The 19,140-nt window shown below is 34.5% G+C and overlaps 1 protein-coding gene and 2 pseudogenes across 1 annotated transcript; 1 reads left to right on the forward strand and 2 right to left on the reverse strand.

The window, feature by feature from the left end:
* Positions 1 to 1,721: 1,721 nt before the first annotated feature.
* LOC110580776 (killer cell lectin-like receptor subfamily F member 1) lies at positions 1,722 to 14,704 on the reverse strand. Its single transcript, XM_021690438.1, has 6 exons — positions 14,620 to 14,704; positions 7,332 to 7,430; positions 6,307 to 6,462; positions 3,481 to 3,620; positions 2,345 to 2,457; positions 1,722 to 1,842 (listed from the first exon to the last, which is right to left on the reverse strand). Exons 1-6 carry the CDS (start codon positions 14,702 to 14,704, stop codon positions 1,722 to 1,724), a joined length of 714 nt encoding a protein of 237 aa, XP_021546113.1.
* LOC110580731 lies at positions 7,616 to 9,433 on the forward strand (annotated as a pseudogene).
* A 3,278-nt stretch (positions 14,705 to 17,982) lies between the features above and the next one.
* On the reverse strand, positions 17,983 to 18,865 carry LOC110581038 (annotated as a pseudogene).
* Positions 18,866 to 19,140: the final 275 nt, after the last annotated feature.

A 19,140-nucleotide genomic window follows, 5' to 3' on the forward strand; every position in this document is an offset into this window, starting at 1 on the left:
AAACAATATTACACAGGAAAAGACTTCATTCAATGTTATGACAATAGGGACATAGGCAAGAACTCGGTCTGAACTAAAATCTGCTGAAACAGAGGACAGCAAGGTTTTGCAGAGCTGGGGCGAGGGAGGAGATCATACACCATCTGTGTCTGCTAAACAGCTGTACCCAGAGGCAAATTAAACTTTTTCAGGTCTTCATGATAGGAGAGAGTTTTACAACTTGGATCTAGATGCCCACTGAAGTTAGCCTCCTACCTTCCCACAGAAACTAAGAAATAGAGGTGCTACTTTTCTTGATGATTACATTTCAAAGGAATGACTCTCTGGTCCTTAAGAGAGACACTTCTGGGTTGAAAAGCCTTTAAAAAGCTTTTTGAAAGATTTGCATCTCAAAGAAGCGGAGACAGAATTTCCAATTACAAGTTTCCTCAAGTAAATGGTCTAAAAATGAGGAGGTCAGGAAGAACAAAGCTTTTCTAAAATTTAGTTAAGCTGAAGGGAATGTTAAAACCATCTTGGTCACTGTCCACAAAATATTAATTAATTACAAAGGGAAAAGAGAAACTTTACAGTGAAGTCTGATAGACATCAGATTAAGCATGTGAACAAAGTCAATAGCATCAACAATGGAACAAATAAATGTGTGTGCCATTGGAAAGGATGCAGTGAGAACTTCTCACTGTTTCTGCCAAGGAGCAGTTGAATATAACCATGAGAAATAATCAGACAGATTCAAATGGAAGAACATTTTGCAGAATAACCGGGTTGTAGTATTCAGAAGTGTCAAGCTGTGAATAGCAAGGAAGGCTAAAGAACTCTTCTAGATTTAAGGAGATTAAAGAGACATAATAACTAAACGCAGAAGATGATTCTGAGCTGGATCTTTTACTCTAGAGACAATTGGCAAACCTTAAAGAGAGTCTGAGAATTAGATGGTAGCACTGTGTCAGTGCTAGTTTGTTAATTTTGATCATTATTTGTGATTAAGTAAGGGATTTTTTTGTAGAAAATGTACACAAAAGTATCCAATGATACTTGAAATTTTACAATAAAATGTATCAATCTGACAAGTAATTCTCAAGAGGTTCAGGAAGAAGGAAAGTGCTTTTGTGCTGTACCTGTAATTTTATGTTTATGATAGTTTCTAAATTTAGATTAAAATTGTATAAAATCTAAAGAAAACAACATATTTAATGCTTTTGAGTCATAAAATCCAGTTTTAAGGTTTATATCAAAGAAATAACAGGTATTACTTTTTAAAAAGATATTCAGAACGTTTACTGCAGCATAGTTTACAGTAGAAAAAACTTGAGAACAAAGTTAATGCTCATCAAGAAAGCAGTAAAAAAAATGTATAAATCCATACCAAAGCACAACTCAGAATTATATGAAATTTGCATAGGATATTGTTACAAATTAAACAAGCACAATACAGAAAAGCAGATATAATTTGACCACATTTGTTGTAAAATGAAAAATGAATAAAAATCTTGAGTATGAACGCATGGACTCACACTGGATTATATTACCACGTAAAACATTGAAAGGGAATATTTTTGATTGTTTACATGGGGTACTCTAAGGTTAGAACCAAGGTAGATGATGGAGGGAAGATGGAGAAGACATTTTGTTGTTTAATTGCAATTCTATTTTTTAATTGTAGTTTTAAATTCTTACTCCTTAAGATTAATATTAGAACCTAATTGGCAAAAAAACTTTGATCATTGATTATTGATTGATTGACAAATCCATTTGAAAACACTGCTGCAGGTTTCAGAATAAATTTTGTTTCCCTTGGTGGCAGCACAGCTATTTTCTTTAGCTGGTCCTTTTATGAAAAATCTGTAGAAGAAGGGATAAATTCATTGTTAATCATTGTTGCCAAAGACATCCATTTGTGTTTTCAACTAATACCCTCCCTTAATTGAAAGGCCATTCAGATTTTAGGGCATTTTCAAATCCCTTGATTCACTAAAAGTTACAATATCTCTGTAACTTAGTCTTATTCTCTGTGATTTGCACAGAGTTCCCAGAGAGTCTGTTAGAAATGACAGAGCTAAGAGTAAATCTCTGTCCATATCTCTGTTCTAGTCTTCTTTCCATTTTTTTATATGGTGTAGTCTTTAAACAATAAATGCACAATGATTACTGTTTTCAATTCTTTTAGCTTTGAAACCAAAACCAAAATATCCATCATTATTCCAGTGAACATTAAATCAATTTTCATCCTTTCAAATTCCTTAATATCAAAATTATTTCAGAGTTGATTTTGGTGGACTTAGAGGTGTTTTATGGAGATAAGTTCTACAATAGACAGTAAATCAGACAGTGTTTTTGGACTCACATCTTTGAATCTAATGGAGAACCATCCACCCAGGTCCATGTCCTCTTCAGTGATGTAAAGTTAAGCCCAATCCACACATAGTTTGTTTGTTTTAGGTTTTTCTGTATAAAAGCCTAAAAAGTAATGAGTAACTAAGTGAACAGAATATTTTAATAATGTAGACATACTAATTAAGATTTAGAATTTTATTGGACAATTAGCATCCTACATGAATAGTCTTATACTAATCAATTCATAACTTATTTACACACACTATGTATTTATTACATACATACACATACATATATATCACTTGTAAATTGAATACGAATGTTCAGCCCAGGTCTAGCATGAGTCAAGTGAAGCACTGGCATTGAGCACAAAAATTAGGAGGGTGCCAAAAACTCGGTGATTGAGATAAATGATAATTTAATGGAAGGGTGGGAAGAAATTTGAGAAAAGCCATTTTTTAAAAAGATTTCATTTATTCATTGATTGATTTTAGAGAGCCTGAGAGAGAGAGAGTGTGTGTGAGAGAGGGGAGGGGCAGAGGGGGAAGGAAAGAGGGAATCCCAGGCACACTCTGAGTGTGGAGCTGATGCCCCCATCAGCTTGATGTCAGGACGTTGAGATCATAACCCTGAGATCATGACCTGAGCTGAAATCAAGAGTCAGATGCTTAACTGCCTGAGTCACCCAGGCACCCTTGAGGAAAGCCATTTGTTTTTCATTCATTTAGCATAATTTTTTTTAATTCAAGTAATTAACAAAGTGTATTATTAGTTTCAGAGGTAGAGTTTAGTGATTCATCGGTTGCACATAACACCCTGTGATCATTACATCAACAAAGTAGTAAAAAAATGTATAAATCCATACTAAATCCCTCCTTAATGTACATCACCCATCTACTCCACCCTCAACCCCCTTCCCCTCCAGCAACCCTCAGTTTGTTTAAGAGTCTATGATTAAGAGTCTCTTATGGTTTGTCTTCCTCTCTGATTTTGTCTTGTTTTATTTTTCCCCTCCCTTCCCCTATGATCCTCTGTTTTGTTTCTTAAATTCCACATATGAGTGAGATCATATGATAATTGTCTTGAGGAATACCATTTTTAACTGCACAGAGATTAATGTCATAACCCTGACACTAAATCACTTACCATTTCAAGTTGGTCCTGAATGATTGGTAGATGAGATTTTCTTCCCAAACAATACCCATAACTGTCACTCCAACTTTTCATCTCATTAGAGAACCAATAACACTTTTTTTGATATTTGAGCCATTCAGATGGGCACAACCCTATAGGGAAATGGAGGAAACAAAGAAAATTAAGTTACATACGTATTCAATGAAAATTGAATACTTCTGTGTCGTATAAATAAGAGTGGAGCTGTATGATAAAATCACTCTAACGAAGTGCTCAGATTTAAAAGATGTCCAAATTACAAATGATAATTCACGGGAATTAAGAAATTAATTTCATAAGATGAAGCAAAACTTAGACAAAAGAGGATTTCTTTTTCATGCCCAGTTCTAATGTAATTACTAAAATAACATGAACCATTTAAGCTGTAAATTGCATTAATGCTACTTGTGAGATTAAATATTATTTATACCATTCTCTTAGAATTTAATCATATAAAGCTTTAAGATTTCTCTCCTTGTCTTATGTGCATAAATCTTCCCTTAATAACTCTTTTTTGATATTAAATAGTATCGAAAATAATAGTTTTTCAGCCCCTATATAATTACAAATTGAAGTTCTTTGATTTTCTTAAATTAAATTAAACTGAGGTCTTCAATTGAAAATATCTGAGACTTTGGAATAATAACGAGAGAAAGTAAATTGTATGAATAAATATGAGTTCAGGTCAGTATAACTATTCAAACTTATGGCCATTAAAATCTCCCTTCTTTTTTTTTTTTAAGATTTTATTTATTTATTTGACAGAGAGAGACACAGCGAGAGAGGGAACACAAGCAGGGGGAGTGGAGAAAGAGAAGCAGGCTTCAGGCTGAGCAGTGAGCCCGATGCAGGGCTCTATCCCAGGACCCTGGGATCATGACCTGACCCAAAGGCAGACGCTTAACGAATGAGCCACCCAGGTGCCCCCCAAAATCTCCCTTCTTTATTGAAGTAAAATTCATATGACATAAATTCACCATTTTAATCACCTTAAGGTGCAAATGCCATGGATTTTATTACATCCACAATGTGCAAACATAACTACTATTTAATTCCAAAATATTTTCATCACCCCAAAATGAAACCCTGTAAATATTAAGCAGTCATTATTCATTCTCTCCATCCCATTAAGTTTTAACATTGGAAAATGTAAATCTTCCAAATTAATTCTTCTTTTTCAAGATTATTTTTGTTATTCAGGATTTCTTCCAATTTCACATGAATTTTAGGATCACCTTGTCCATTTCCACAAAAAAAGGTCATTGGAATTTTGATAGGAATTTCTTTGAATCTACAGAACACTTCGCTTTGTATTGCCATCTTAAACAAATTGTGGATCTATACAAACAGAGGAATGTTCTTCAGTCAGAAAAGGGAATAAAATGCTGATATATGATAGAACATGGATGAACCTTGAAAACATTATGCTAAGTGAAAGAAGCAAGACACAAAAAGTGAAATATTGTATGATTCCATCATATGAAAGTCCAAAATAGGTAAATCCACAGAGACAGGAAGCAGATTAGTGGTTGCTAAAGGCTGGGGGAGAGGGAATGGGGAATTGCTTATTGGGAATAGGATTTCTTTTTGGGTGATGAAAATGTTTTGGAACTAGATACCGTCGTTGAACATTCATATGTCCTAATGCCATTGAATTGTTTTATTTTAAATGCTTAACTTCATGTTTGTGGATATTTCCTCAATTAAAAAAGAAGAAAAAAGTAATAAGAAATTAATATCTTACAACCTGATATACAGTATTTAGACATTTTAATAAAAGTTTAATGGTGTCTATATGATTCAACGTTTACCTGTCAAAGCTTTCTTACCTCTGAAAAAGTTCCATTATAATACCCAACATAATGACGAATTAGCTAGTCAGAGTCTAAAATAAGTGTTAAAATTACAGTATTTCAATTAGTTTGGGACTTGTAAAACAGATAGATAATCCAAAAGAAAAGAGTATCAATAAGTAAACAATAATATATATGACATTTTCATATGTGATAAGGAGAACAACACAAACTAGTGGATTAGAGAAAATCCTTTTTTTAAAAGATCTTGTTTATTTATTTATTTATTTATTTATTTAGAGTCAGGGGAAGAGCAAAGAGTGAGGGAGAGAGAGAACTCCAGCAGACTCCCCACAGAGTGCTGAGTCCTATTTGGGGCTTTATCCCAGGATCCCAAGAGCATGACCTGAGCTGAAAGCAAGAGTCCGACGCCTAACCGACTGAGCCACCCAGGCGCCCCTAGAGAAAATCCTTTGATAAATAATTATAAAATAAATTAATCTGCACATTTCTCACATATACTATAAAACAAATTGTTGAAGGCCCAAAAAGTTAAGCGCTTTAAAGTTAAACTAAAACAAAATTGGAAGTAGAAGGGACAGTTTTCTAAAATTTTGTATAATTGGAAGTTATAAGCATAAAATCATAATGAATCATTCATGTGTATAATTACTTTTATTCATTTTGTACTTCAAAACTGAATAAATAAGAGACAAAAATAGTTAGTTACATACTGCCTTATAATCGGAATTAACTTTCCGTATTTGTGTGTTTCAATTTGATTTTAAATTCCTGAAGGGAAGAGCCTCTTTGTTATGTTCTTTTCACTGATCCCTATCCTCCCACCACAAAAAGAGTAATAAATTATATGTATATATGAAGTTTTGAATGAAAAGTAGATTGATATCAAATCTTTATTTGTTAATGTAATCTGCATAACTGTTAAATAGGATTTTTCAAACTTAGAAAGCCAAAAGAATTTTATAGGCCAAGTCTTGAGAGATACCTGAATGGTCTGTAGCTTTTGAACCACAGTGGCTTGTGTCCTTATTACTTATATTTCCTCTTGTGCCACTGTTCATTTTCAGGTTTCCAATATCATCATGTTGGGTGATATTTGAATTCTTTGCTTCTTGGCATTTTAGCAATATTCCCTGAGAAACTTAAAAACAGAATTATTTTAACATTGGGTAAATATCTCCTCCTGTGCAGTGCTCCAGACACAGATTCTTTGGAATGATTCTGATGATTGGAACAAGAAACAACTGAAGGGATAGCTAGAAAGTTTCTTTCTTATTTTCATTTTATTGAATGAAAAATAATTTCAAATACTACATAATTAATTCACTTATAGAATACATATTTGTTGAGGATCTATTCTGTGCCAGGCATCATGCTAAGAACGGGTGAAACAGTAGTAAATGAAGCAAAATTTCCACTCTAGGGAGTATACATGCTCTTTCCATGCCTTCTTAATGTCATGATTTTGCTGAAACCAACGACACTGTGCTTAGCCCGTTCTACCATAATTACTTATTTAAAGTCTATTTCTTTCACTAGAGATTTATCACCATGATTATTCCTTTTTTGGTTTTTTGGTTTTGAGGGCTTTTTTTATTTCAGAAATTTGTAGTAATGCTTGGGGTATAGTAGTATAAAGTATAAACTAAATACAATCTTAGATACAACATGTAAACATTTTTAAGAAAAATCATGAAATTTTATTCACAGGTTTCTAAGAAATCCAAAAATGTGGTTTCCCAATACACATCACACACACACACACACACACACACACACACACACACAATTTTCTTCCTTTTAGATTGTATGCCATTTGAGGACAAGATACCTGATTTGCCTACATATTAAATGCATTGCTATGGAGTACAGTATATGGCTTTATACATAGTAGCTTCTTATTAAGACTTTGTTAACAAAAAAATGAACAAATGAATGAATGAATATGAAAAGAGTCATAAGAAAATAGTAAACATTTTCTATATTTTTATTTAAGATCTTTTAACTTACCCAGTAAAGACAGGGAGATCAAAGCCAAAACCAGAATACCATTTACTGTTCCAGATATCCCCAATAAGATTTTATACCAGTGCAACATCACAGAACAATCTGAGAGATTAATCACATGAATTAGCTCAGAAAAGTACATTTCCAAGAAGTGAAAGCAACTATAATAATAAGATTGCATATAGTACTGGTTTTGAATTTTAAAGGGTAGTAGGCAATCAAAAGCTTAAAACCTAAATAAATAGGAAAATATATACCTATTTTATTTAGTAATGATAATACTGCATATGGAGAGCAGTTATGATGCACGTTACATTGAATCTTAAGAAATTGCTAATATTTTACATAATAGACCTAGTGGATAAAGAATTTTAATGTATACGCCTAATAATTCCCCAAGCGTGCATGCGCGTGCACACACACCTGCTCATGTGCACTTACAGATACACACATATATGGTCCCGTTTCCGTAGTGTAGTGGTTATCACGCTCGCCTCGCAGATACACACATATATATTCACATAAGTATATACTTTTAATTAATAATTTGCTTTAATGTAATATTCACAAGTCATTCAACCTATTTCATCTACTAAGGATGTAATACAAATCAGAACTAAATATGACTCCTGATACTTGTTCTTTTAACCTAAAAAAATCCTAAAATCTTTTCTAACCAATGCAATAACGAAGTTTCAGCTTCTCATTAGATGGTGAACTCTTTAAGAGTGATAACTTATTTTTCATATGCTTACGCTGCTATGTTAGAGATAAGATGTGCATTCAGTGATGGCTATTAATGAACAAAAGGATATCATAATAGAGAAAGTAAATAGTCTCACTCAGGGCTTCAAGTATATATGTTGCTATTTTTCTCAACCTCATTAAAAAGAACTTAGCTTAGGGAAGCTGAAGCCGGGAAACGTGGTGGCCGCGTGTTTTCTCAGCAAGAGTTTGACTACCCTGGCAGGGTTGTTGCTTTTGACCTTCGGCACCTTGGCCGCTAGTCAGATCGAGGATCAAGCAGAACAGTTCTTTCGAAGTGGCCACACAAACAACTGGGCTGTTTTGGTATGTACATCCCGGTTCTGGTTTAATTATTGGCATGTTGCAGATACTCTCTCTTACAGAAGTGTCAAGAGGCGAGGTATTCCTGACAGTCACATTGTTCTGATGCTTGCAGACGATATGGCATGCAACCCTAGAAATCCCAAACCAGCTACGGTGTTTAGTCACAAGAATATGGAACTAAGTGTGTATGGAGATGATGTGGAAGTGGGTTATAGAAGCTATGAGGTAACTGCGGAGAATTTTTTATGGGTATTAACCGGCAGGATCCCACCTAGTACTCCTCGCTCAAAACGTCTTCTTTCTGAGGATAGAAGCAATATTCTTATTTATATGACAGGACATGGTGGAAATGGTTTCTTGAAATTTCAAGATTCTGAAGATTACCAACATAGAACTTGCAGATGCTTTTGAGCAAATGTGGGAAAAAAGACGCTACAACGAGTTACTGTTTATTATTGATACTTATCAAGGAGCATTCATGTATGAACGATTTTATTCTCCTAACATAATGGCTTTAGCTAGTAGCCAAGTGGGAGAAGATTCACTCTCGCATCAACCTGATCCTGCAATTGAAGTCCACCTTATGGATAGATACACACTTTATGTCTTGGCATTTTTGGAAGAAATTAATCCAGCTAGCCAAACTAATATGAATGACCTTTTTCAGTTATGTCCTAGAAGTCTCTGTGTGTCTACCCCTGGACATCGCACTGATCTTTTTCAGAGGGATCCTAAAAATGTCCTGATAACTGATTTTTTTGGAAGCGTACGGAAAGTGGAAATTACAAGAGACTATTAGTTTGCAACCAGATCTAGAAATCATGGAAAGCAGATATAAGAAAGACTGGATGGATGAGGAACTCGTGGAACCACTGAAATAAGCTGAACAACTTCCTGTAGCTCAGATAATTCACCAGAAACCAAAGCTGAAAGATTGGCATCCTCCTGGCAGTTTTATTCTGGGATTGTGGGCACTTATTATAATGGTTTTCTTCAAAACTTATGGAATCAAGCATATGAAGTTCATTTTCTAGATGTGATGTGTGAAGAAGACAGCATGGAAGACTGCAACCTTGGATAAAATTTTATGTCATTATGCTTTTTAAAAAATACATTGTTTTTGTGTGAATTGGGCAAAAAGTATAGGGAAACTAAATTTGAATGAACTATTGATTTTATAACTTAAAGATAAATAACTGTTAATGCAAGTGCTAAGTGGCACTAATTATACTTATTTTTTGTTGTGCATGGTATTAAAAAGATTGAACAAAGAAAAAAATAAAAAATAAATAAAAAGAACTTAGCTTATGGAATTGTATGAGTAGTTTATACTGAGTAAATGAACATCTATATTTTGCATAATAGTTTGTCATCAAAGATAATTTTTATAAGTGCATCACAATAATTAATAAGGAACCACTCCCCATAACTATGATTAAACTTCGAGTTCAGTCAATAAATTGAGTTATTAGTACTGAAATTTGTGTTCCAAATACCCTTTAAACCTACGGGAATTAAAAAAACCACATTTGAAGATGCTAAACTCTGTCAAGAAAAAGCATAATAAATCATATGAAACAGTATGTCAGAGAACTAGTACACAGTTTTTATCTTATAGTATTGACAAAGATCGTAAAATAAGATTTATTATAATTCAATTAATGACTACCCTGCATTTCCCAGATTATTTTCTAATATTTTAATATATTAAATTTATAATCAATAAATTCAAAGTGTTCAGCACATGTAAAAAATGTCATTTATTCACTTAAAAAAATCAAACACATGATTATCAGAAAACATTAGGAGAAAAGATGTGGAAGCCATTTCAGATTCAATTCAGACTCAATTATTTCTCCTAAGTATCATGAATTGAGCTTTACAGTATGAATTTGAGGCATATTAAGGCTTACAATTTTGGAGGAAATAACATTTTCATTACCTGTGTTTTCTCCTGTAGAGAAGTTGTAGAGAATTCTCCCATACAGAATTTAACTTACCAATCTTTTAACATCAGAAAATAAAAATAAAAATAATTTAAAAACAAAAAGCCCTACAATCAGTCACTCCTAAATGTCCATACAAAAATCTTAAATATACTAATAGTAGCCAAAACATACCTCGACCATGGTGGGTTTATTCTAGGAATACACGGGTTGTTCAATAGTAAGAAATTCATTTTATCTTATTAATAGAGCTAGAGAGAAATGTATCATCATCCCAATAGATGTAGAAAGTGCAATTGATAAAATCCAACAACTTTATGTTAGAAAATAAAGCAGGAATTGATGGATACTTGTTCAATATGCACAAGAGTTTTTTTTTTTTTTGGTTCTAATTAAGTTAATTGAGAAACGCTGGAAGTTTTCCACAAAAGTTTGGAAAAAAATTAATTAACTTTAGTATAAAGGTTAAAAGAAAATATTCTTAAAAGTAACTATAGATACAATAATTTGCTAATGAATACACAATATAAAAAGAGGTAAACTGTGACATCAAAAACATAAAAGGCAGGCATTAAAAAGGTAGAATTTTTGTATGCAATTGAAGTTAAGCTGTTATCAGGGTAAAATAGACTCTTATATCTATAAGATGTTTTATATAAGCCTCATGGTAACCACAAAGCAAAACCTACAGCAGATGCACACATTAAAAGAAAAGGGAATCAAAGCATACCACTATGAAAAATCAATTCACAAAGGAAGACAGGAGAAGGAGAAAGGAATAAGGGAATTACAAAACAGCCAAATAACAGGTAATAAGATGGCATTAGTAAGTTTTTTTCATATGAAGAATTATTTTAATTCTAAATGGATTCAATACTCTAATCAAAAGACATGGAGTGGCTGGATAGATTAAAAAAACAAAACAGGACACAACTACATGCTGTATACAAGAGACTCACTTCATCTTTAAGGATACAGGTAGGCTCAAAGAGAAGGCATAGAAAAAGATATTCCATGCAAATGGAAACTAAAAGAGAACAGAGGTAGCTATACTTATATAAGACAATGCAGAGTTTAAGTCAAAAACTGTAACAAGAGACAAAGAAGGTTATTATATAATGATAAAAGGATCAATTTATCAAGAGGATATAATAATCATAAATATATATGCACCCAACACCAAAGTAGCGAAATACATTAAACAAATATTAACAGATGTGAAAGGGAGAAATTGCAATGCACTAATAACAAGGGACTTCAATACCTCACATTCAATAACGATAGATCATCCAAACAAAAAATCACTACAAAAATCTGGGATTTGAGCTATTACTTTAGAGCAAATGGACCTAGCAGACATACAGAGAACATTCCATCCAACAACAGCAGAATACACATTCTTCTCAAATGCACACAGAACATTCTCCAGTATAGATCATATGATAAGTTACAAAACAAGTCATGGCAAATTTAAGAAGATTGAAATCATACCAAGGATTTTTTTTCCAATGACAATGGTATGAAACTACAAATCAAGACAGCAGGATAACTGGAGAATTTACAAATATGTCAAATAAAGCAACACAGTCCTGAAAAACTAACAAGTCAAAGAAGAAACCAAAATGGAAATTTAAAAAAATCTTGAAACAAACATGAAAATACAACATAAAACTTAGAGGATGCAACAAAAGCACTTGTAAGAGAGAACTTTATAGCCATAAATAACTACATTTACATTAAAAGAAAGATCTCAAATAAACTATCTAAATTTAAACCTCAAGGAACTAGAAAAAAGGGCAAACTAGAGGGAGAAAATATTTGAAAATTATATAACTCTCTGATAAAGGGTCTATACCCAAAATATATAAAGAACTCTTACAACTTACACAACTCAATTAGAAAAACAAACAAACAATCTTATTTTAAAATGGGCAGGGGATCTGAATAGACAGTTTTCCAAAGAAGACCTACAAATGGCCAAGTATGTGAAAAGTTATCTAACGGCACTAATCATCAGGGAAATGTAAACAAAACCATAATGAGATATCACTTCACGTCTGACAGAATGGCTACTATCAAAAACAGATAACTGGTGTTGATGAGGATGCAGAGAACATTCAACCCTTGCACACTGTTGGTGAAAATGTAAGATGGTGCAGTCACTACGGAAAACAATATGGCAGTCCCTCAAAAAATTAAAAATAGAGCTACCATATGATCCAGCAATTGCATTTCTGGGTATATCCAAAAGAATTGATATCAGTATTTCAAAAAGATGTTTGCACTCATGTTCATCGTGGCATAGAATGGTACAATCCTGTGGAGGGATATTTGGGGGAAAACTAGCAAAATTACATAAGCATTTACATTGGATCCAGCAATCTTTCTTCTAGGAATACATCCCAGTGACATATTGGCAATATATGAAAAGACTTATGTGCAAGCATTGCAATGTTATTTATAATAGGGATATAATAGAAAAAGAATGCAAACATCTTAAGTGTCCAGTAATGAAACTAGTTGAATGAACTATGGTACATCCACTTAATGGAGAAATGTTAGGCTGTATATAGGATTAAAGTGTGTGGGAAGGAGAGAGCAGGGTGAAAACAGCAAGACAGAAGCTGGATCTTTGGGAGCTGGAGATGTCTGGAAGTACCTTGCTATATAGGCTTGACTTTGAAAATATATAAATGTTTTAAATAATTATAAAATGATTCTAATATATAATAGGCATTATGTATATTGTTATGATTGCATAATATGTATACTTATACATAATTATAAAATAAGTAGTCAAAATGAAAAAAAAAAAACGATCCCTAAAAATGAAATGGAATATGAAGTAAAGGGTCCTAATCCGTAGAAAGGAAGTATTTCAAGCAATTTTATTTTTTTATTTTTAATTTTTTAAAAAGATTTTATTTATCTATTTGAGAGAGAGAGAGCTCACGTGCACGCACAAGCAGGTGGGAAGAGGCGAAGGGAGAGGCAGACCCCCTGTTGAGACTGGGAGGGTGGGGAGGCTCGATCTCAGGACCCTGAGCTGAAGGCAGATGCTTAACTGACTGAGCCACCCAGGCTCCCCCAAGCAATTTTAAAGCATAATTTGACTGTGCTTGCCTGATGGAATATATACTAAGGACAAAAAAACCCTGCAAAAACATTTCAATCTGCTTTAAGTAGCTATATTATTAGTAATACTATTTCTATAGTGATTCTGAAGCTTTAGATAGTGGCAAAAAATGTACTTTCTTATTTTCATTAGCACCAAGACATGAGAAAAAATATACAAATATATAGTCACAGAGTTAAGTAAAAGCCCTGTGTAAAATGACAGGGCTTAAATTGTCAATTAGATTCGAATGTGTATCATACCGTAAGCTTTACTAAATATTAGCAAATTTTACTATTAGCAGAGGATACATTGGTAAAGGATGAATATCAGTATGCCACTTAAATAGCTAGGGTTGCACATTTATTATTTGCAGCCTCCTGAGCTCCTTTCCTGAACCAAAACACATTTTGGTTTCAGAGTGGCATCTACAAACTGAGTGTGAAAAAAAGTTTACACAGAAGAGCAATTACATTTTGTGGTCTTTCAGGTTAGTATCTCTACTTTCCAAAACAAAATTTTCCACCTAGTGAAAAGCATATTTTAACGTTTTTGACATGCTGAATTAAAAACTAGTACTAAAGATGCCATTTTTATGAATGATAAGGAGGTTGATGACTGGCACTAAATATTAATTTTAATTTTATTAATTTTAACTGATTGTGTATTTTTCCTGAGAATGTCCTTAGGAAATTATATGACACAAAATCTTACTTTAAAAGCAAATAATCTGGGGCACCTGGATGGCTCAGTGGGTTAAGAGTCTGCCTTTGGCTCAGGTCATGATCCCAAGGTCCTGGGATCGAGTCCCAATTTGGGCTCCTTGCTCAGCGGGAAGCTTGTTTCACTTCTCCCCCTCCCACTCCCCCTGCTTGTGCTCTCTCTCTCCATCAGATAAATAAATAAAATCTTCAAAAAATAAAATAAAATAAGCAAGTAATTGTTAGCCCTCGCCTTGATAAATAATAGAGGGATAGACGAACAGAGAGACAGACAGACGAGACAGAGACAGAGAAAAGCAAATAAAATAGTCCAAGAACAGTAAAGAACAGAATATTGGAAATTACTGTCCACATTCATGTTCATATTAATATTAACCAGTATTAAATCCATACCCATATTAACCCACACCAATTAAAAAAAAAACTGAATTTCATACCTTTAAATTTAAGTTGCGACGTTTGGCTAGAACTCCTTTTTTTCAATTGTAAATTCAATGTCATGTATCTTTCTTCATCTTGCATCTTCAATGTGGGTGAATATATGTGTGTATATATGTACGTTTTGTTTTTTTTTTAAGTATGATATGTAATAAGAAAAATAATAAGTCTGCTGTTAATCAGAACTAGTCCTCAAATTGTCCACTCAAAGTACAAACAAGGGTGCAGAATTTCATCTATTGGTGAAAACCTCAGAGGAAATGTTTTCTTTTTTTTTTAAGTTTATTTCTCATGACCTAGATAACACATGATTTCTCAACTGTCCACCACATATTGAATTTAATATCATATGTGGTTCTTTAAAAAATGTTTCCTGATTAACCCATAAAGTCAGGGAAATGGAAATTGTACTCCTTTTAGAGTTGAGTTACATGATACATAGGCGTTTTTGGTTTAGCCAAAATATGTGAATTTTTTTTTTAAAGATTTTATTTATTTATGTGAGAGAGAGAATGAGAGAGAGAGAGCATGAGAGGGGGGAGGGTCAGAGGGAGAAGCAGACTCCCTGCTCGGCAGGAAGCCTGCTTCTCCCTCTCCCACTCCCCCTGCTTGTGTTCCTGCTCTCGCTCTCTCTCTCTCTGTCAAATAAATAAATAAAAATCTTTTAAAAACAAAACAAAACAAAAACACTGGCAATTTTTCGCATTCTAAAGACATCTTAAACACACACACACAAAAATTCAGGGAGTGGGGAGAACTTGGGAAAAAAACCATATTTTTCAATTACTTTTTCTGGTATTTGAAGAGAATGCCCAATATTCACGAGACAGACCAGAAATTTCAGATTTTTTTTCTCAGCTTTAAGGAGGTCTACTTTATATACCATAAAATTCACTCATTGTAAGTACATGATTAGCTGATTTTTAGCAAATATACAGATATGTGCAACCACCACCCAAATCCAGTTTTGGCACTTTCTTATCACACTAAAAAGTTCCCTTAAGGCCAATCTAAAAAGAGTAATATAATTCTGGAAATACTGATTTTATAAGTTGAGATAAAGTTTAAAAGTTTGACACTTAAATCCCAAATCTTTGGTCATTGTAGCAAATGGAGAACAGAAACCGAAAGCTTTCCACCAGAAGACTTCACTGGTGAAGCAGAAGACTGAGGAAAGAGCTGAGTAGAGGAGGCACTCCTGCCTGGAAACAGCCAGTCCTGCTCTCACAGAGGGGGCCCGGGCCCATTAGCCTGACTCCTATCTCATTCTTCTGCTGCCCCTAAATCAATATGTGGAAGCCACAGGGCAAGTTTGTCTCCACAGGCCAATCTTCCTGGACAGAGAATGAGCTGTAGAAGGTGGACAGCAGAGCTGGAGGTGCAAAAATCAGCCTTTTGAATTTAGTAGTGACTTAATGATAATTACATTCAATACTTCCACAGTTACAGTAGCACAATTTTGGCTAAAATTTTCTATTATTTTCCTGCTACACATTTTTCACCAAGAGTCTTCAACTTTTGGTGTATTTATTAATAACTGGGTGGACACAGTGACCTATCTTGTGGATGTCAATCAGCCTCTTTCCTCAGACATCTCAGACATCCTGGACCTTATTAAATGGTCACCTGTAAAATGATCCAGGACAGTAAGGATGGAAGTTATAAGCTCAGATAATAAGGTCCTCCCCCATCATGGCTGATTTTGCTAAAACCTTGCCAAATGCCCAACCTGTTAAAGGCAGAGACCAAAGCAGAGCACAATTTCAGAGGGAAACCAGCCAACCTCCTGATGGCAGATCTACTACTTAAGAATCTTCCATCATGCACTGTCTAGTGCTTTGTGCTCACAGGAATAATCACATACTTTAGGAGTAGATTTGACTTCTCTACCTGTGATGCTTCTGCTAGCATCACCATTCACAAAGCTACAGAATGTCTTCTTTGTTGTCATGATTTTCCACACATCCTTGCATTTGACATTTTGCAGAAAAGAAAGTTTGGTAATCAGTTCATGCCTGCAGAATTTATTTATTTAGGATGCTGAAATGACTTTCTGAAGGCACACTAGTGACAGAAGCTGGTGCCACAGACAGAACGTACAGGTCTATGAATCAAAGCATGGAGTTAGGATTCAACGTCAACCTGCCCCCCTCCCATTATTACACCCTATAATCCACATGAAGAAATTGCTTCCTTTACCCAAGGTCTTGCTGGGGTTTTTTACGTTTTATTTTTTTTAAGTTTTTATTTAAATTCCAGTATAGTTAACACACAGTGTAATATGAGTTTCAGGGGTACAATATAGTGATTCAACACTTCCTTACATCACCCAGTGCTCATCACAAGTGTGCTCCTTAATCCCCATCACCTATTTCATCCAAGATCTTGTTTTTGTTAGGTGTAGAGCTTCTAATGCCCAGAAAGAAGACTGTTCTAATAAGGAACACTATCAAGCTCCTGATGAACTAGAAGCCAGTAATTACACTAAACACAAAAATCATTTGTGGAAGTAAAGAACGTGGCCACTGAACCCCCCCCCCTGTGCTTTTTTGAGCCTCTATAAATTAACATAATTCTCCCTACCCCATTACTTTTTCAGTTTAGATTTTAATACAAACTTAAAAGATTCATCTTGTCAGATTCCTCATTTTCTCTGAATTTCAGAGTGTTTGGAGTGTATGACTCTGTCACTCCATGCATTAGCTATCCAAGTTGTGTGCCATCTACAAATTCGTTATGTTAATTGAAGCATTCTTTTTTTAAATTTTTTATTAACATATACTGTATTATTTGTTTCAGGGGTACAGGTCTGTGATTCATCAGTCTTACACAATTCACAGCGCTCACCATAGCACATACCCTCCCCAGTGTCCATCACCCAGCCACCCCATCCCTCCCACCCCCCACCACTCCAGCAACCCTCAGTTTGTTTCCTGAGATTAAGAGTCTGTTATGGTTTGTCTCCCTCTTGGTTTCATCTTGTTTCATTTTTCCCTCCCTTTCCCTATGATCCTCTGTCTTGTTTCTCAAATTCCTCATATCAGTGAGATCATATGACACTTGTCTTTCTCTTTCTTAAAATGTGGGACCTGATGAGACCAAAGACAATACATCTGGCATATAGCAAGTGATCTCTCTCCCAACTAATGACACCTAACCTAAATAAAACTTCTTTCGTGCAGATTGGTATTATGGTAGATTTTGTCAAATATCCCAATGAACACCACATATACTTTATTATGAGTCTTTTTCAGACACATTAGTATAAAACTACCAGGAATATGAGGTCATTCTGGTATGACTTGTACTTATTCGTATTATACACATGACTATTTACGAAGACTTAGAAAACTGTATTTTTTTTTAATTTGGAATTTTAATTATGTACATAAATAGCAACTTGGGAACGAGGAGTTCTAAGGCTAGACATTATCTCTAGGTGAAAGGATTTCCGATTAGTCCACTTGCAGTATGGCATCACCCAAGATAACAAAGAAGCCTAGTATAGTTTGTCCTGAAGAAGAAAGCCAATTTACTATATTCAGTACTGACTTCTCTGCCATTTTTCTGTAGAAATACTGGTTTGCTGCATGGAGTTTCCAATGTTTACCTATAACTGATTAAAATGGGCAGAGCATGGAGCATTCTATTTATTTCCAGGTGAATCCTTCACATTTCCTGGCTTTTGAAAGTTCTCCTTCCACAAATCTTCTACGACTATGTATCCTCGTAAACCCCAGTCATATGATTTCTCCCCAGTGACCTGGACAAATACGATGGCTTGTTGTGGATAATAAAGAGAGGCAGCAAGTCCCATGAATCCAGGTGGATACACCAGCTTCTTTATTTTTGAACCTCTAGCCAAAAGAAGTCCAACAATGCCAGCAAAACCAATAACACCAAGTCTTGGAAAAAAACCAGGAGGTGCATTTTGGAGATATTCATAGCTGCCTAACCCCCATTGAACCAAGCTCTGCATCCTGGGCTTAGTTTGTGAGTACATTTCCTGACACCAACTTGTATATGGCTCGCAGTAATGTCGGATGCAGGATAAATAATAATAAATATTTAGATTGACCCTCAGGGACGGAGTAGAGTGAAAGCTCATTAACTTTCACAGAAGTTTTGTGAGGTGAGTCCTTTTTAGGTGATGCATAGACTCTGAAGGTGAGCAGACTCAGGCTGGCTGGCCCCACAGACCTCTGAATTACCTTGAACATGCTGCTGGCAGAGGTGGCTCTGGCGGGCTCAGAAAACTGTATTTTTAATAATTCGCTGTGCCCATTGTTGCCCAAAGCTCTCAGCTCCAAAAATATCTGATACATTTTATCTTCTCTCCTGTAGAGAACTTGTTCAATGTCTATATATTTGTGAATTTTCCAGTTTCCCTTCTGCTGCTGGTTTGTAATTTCATTCCTTTGTCATCAGAGAAGACACTTAGTATCATTTCAGTCTTAAATGTTGTAAGATTTGTTTTGTGACCTAACATGTACTCTATGCTGGAGAATGTTCTCTGTGTG

The sequence above is a fragment of the Neomonachus schauinslandi genome, chromosome 5, assembly GCF_002201575.2.
Source record: "Neomonachus schauinslandi chromosome 5, ASM220157v2, whole genome shotgun sequence".
Classification (NCBI taxonomy): Eukaryota; Metazoa; Chordata; class Mammalia; order Carnivora; family Phocidae; genus Neomonachus; species Neomonachus schauinslandi.

Excerpts from the sequence above, each read along its gene's own strand:
- LOC110580776 (XM_021690438.1), bottom strand. The coding sequence starts at position 14,704 with ATGCAAGATGAAGAAAGATACATGACATTGAATTTACAATTGAAAAAA. Across the intron at positions 7,431-14,619 it reads GTCGCAACTTAAATTTAAAG|ATTGTTCTGTGATGTTGCAC; the intron begins GTATGAAATTCA and ends TTAATCTCTCAG. Across the intron at positions 2,458-3,480 it reads TTCAGGACCAACTTGAAATG|GCTTTTATACAGAAAAACCT; the intron begins GTAAGTGATTTA and ends ATTACTTTTTAG.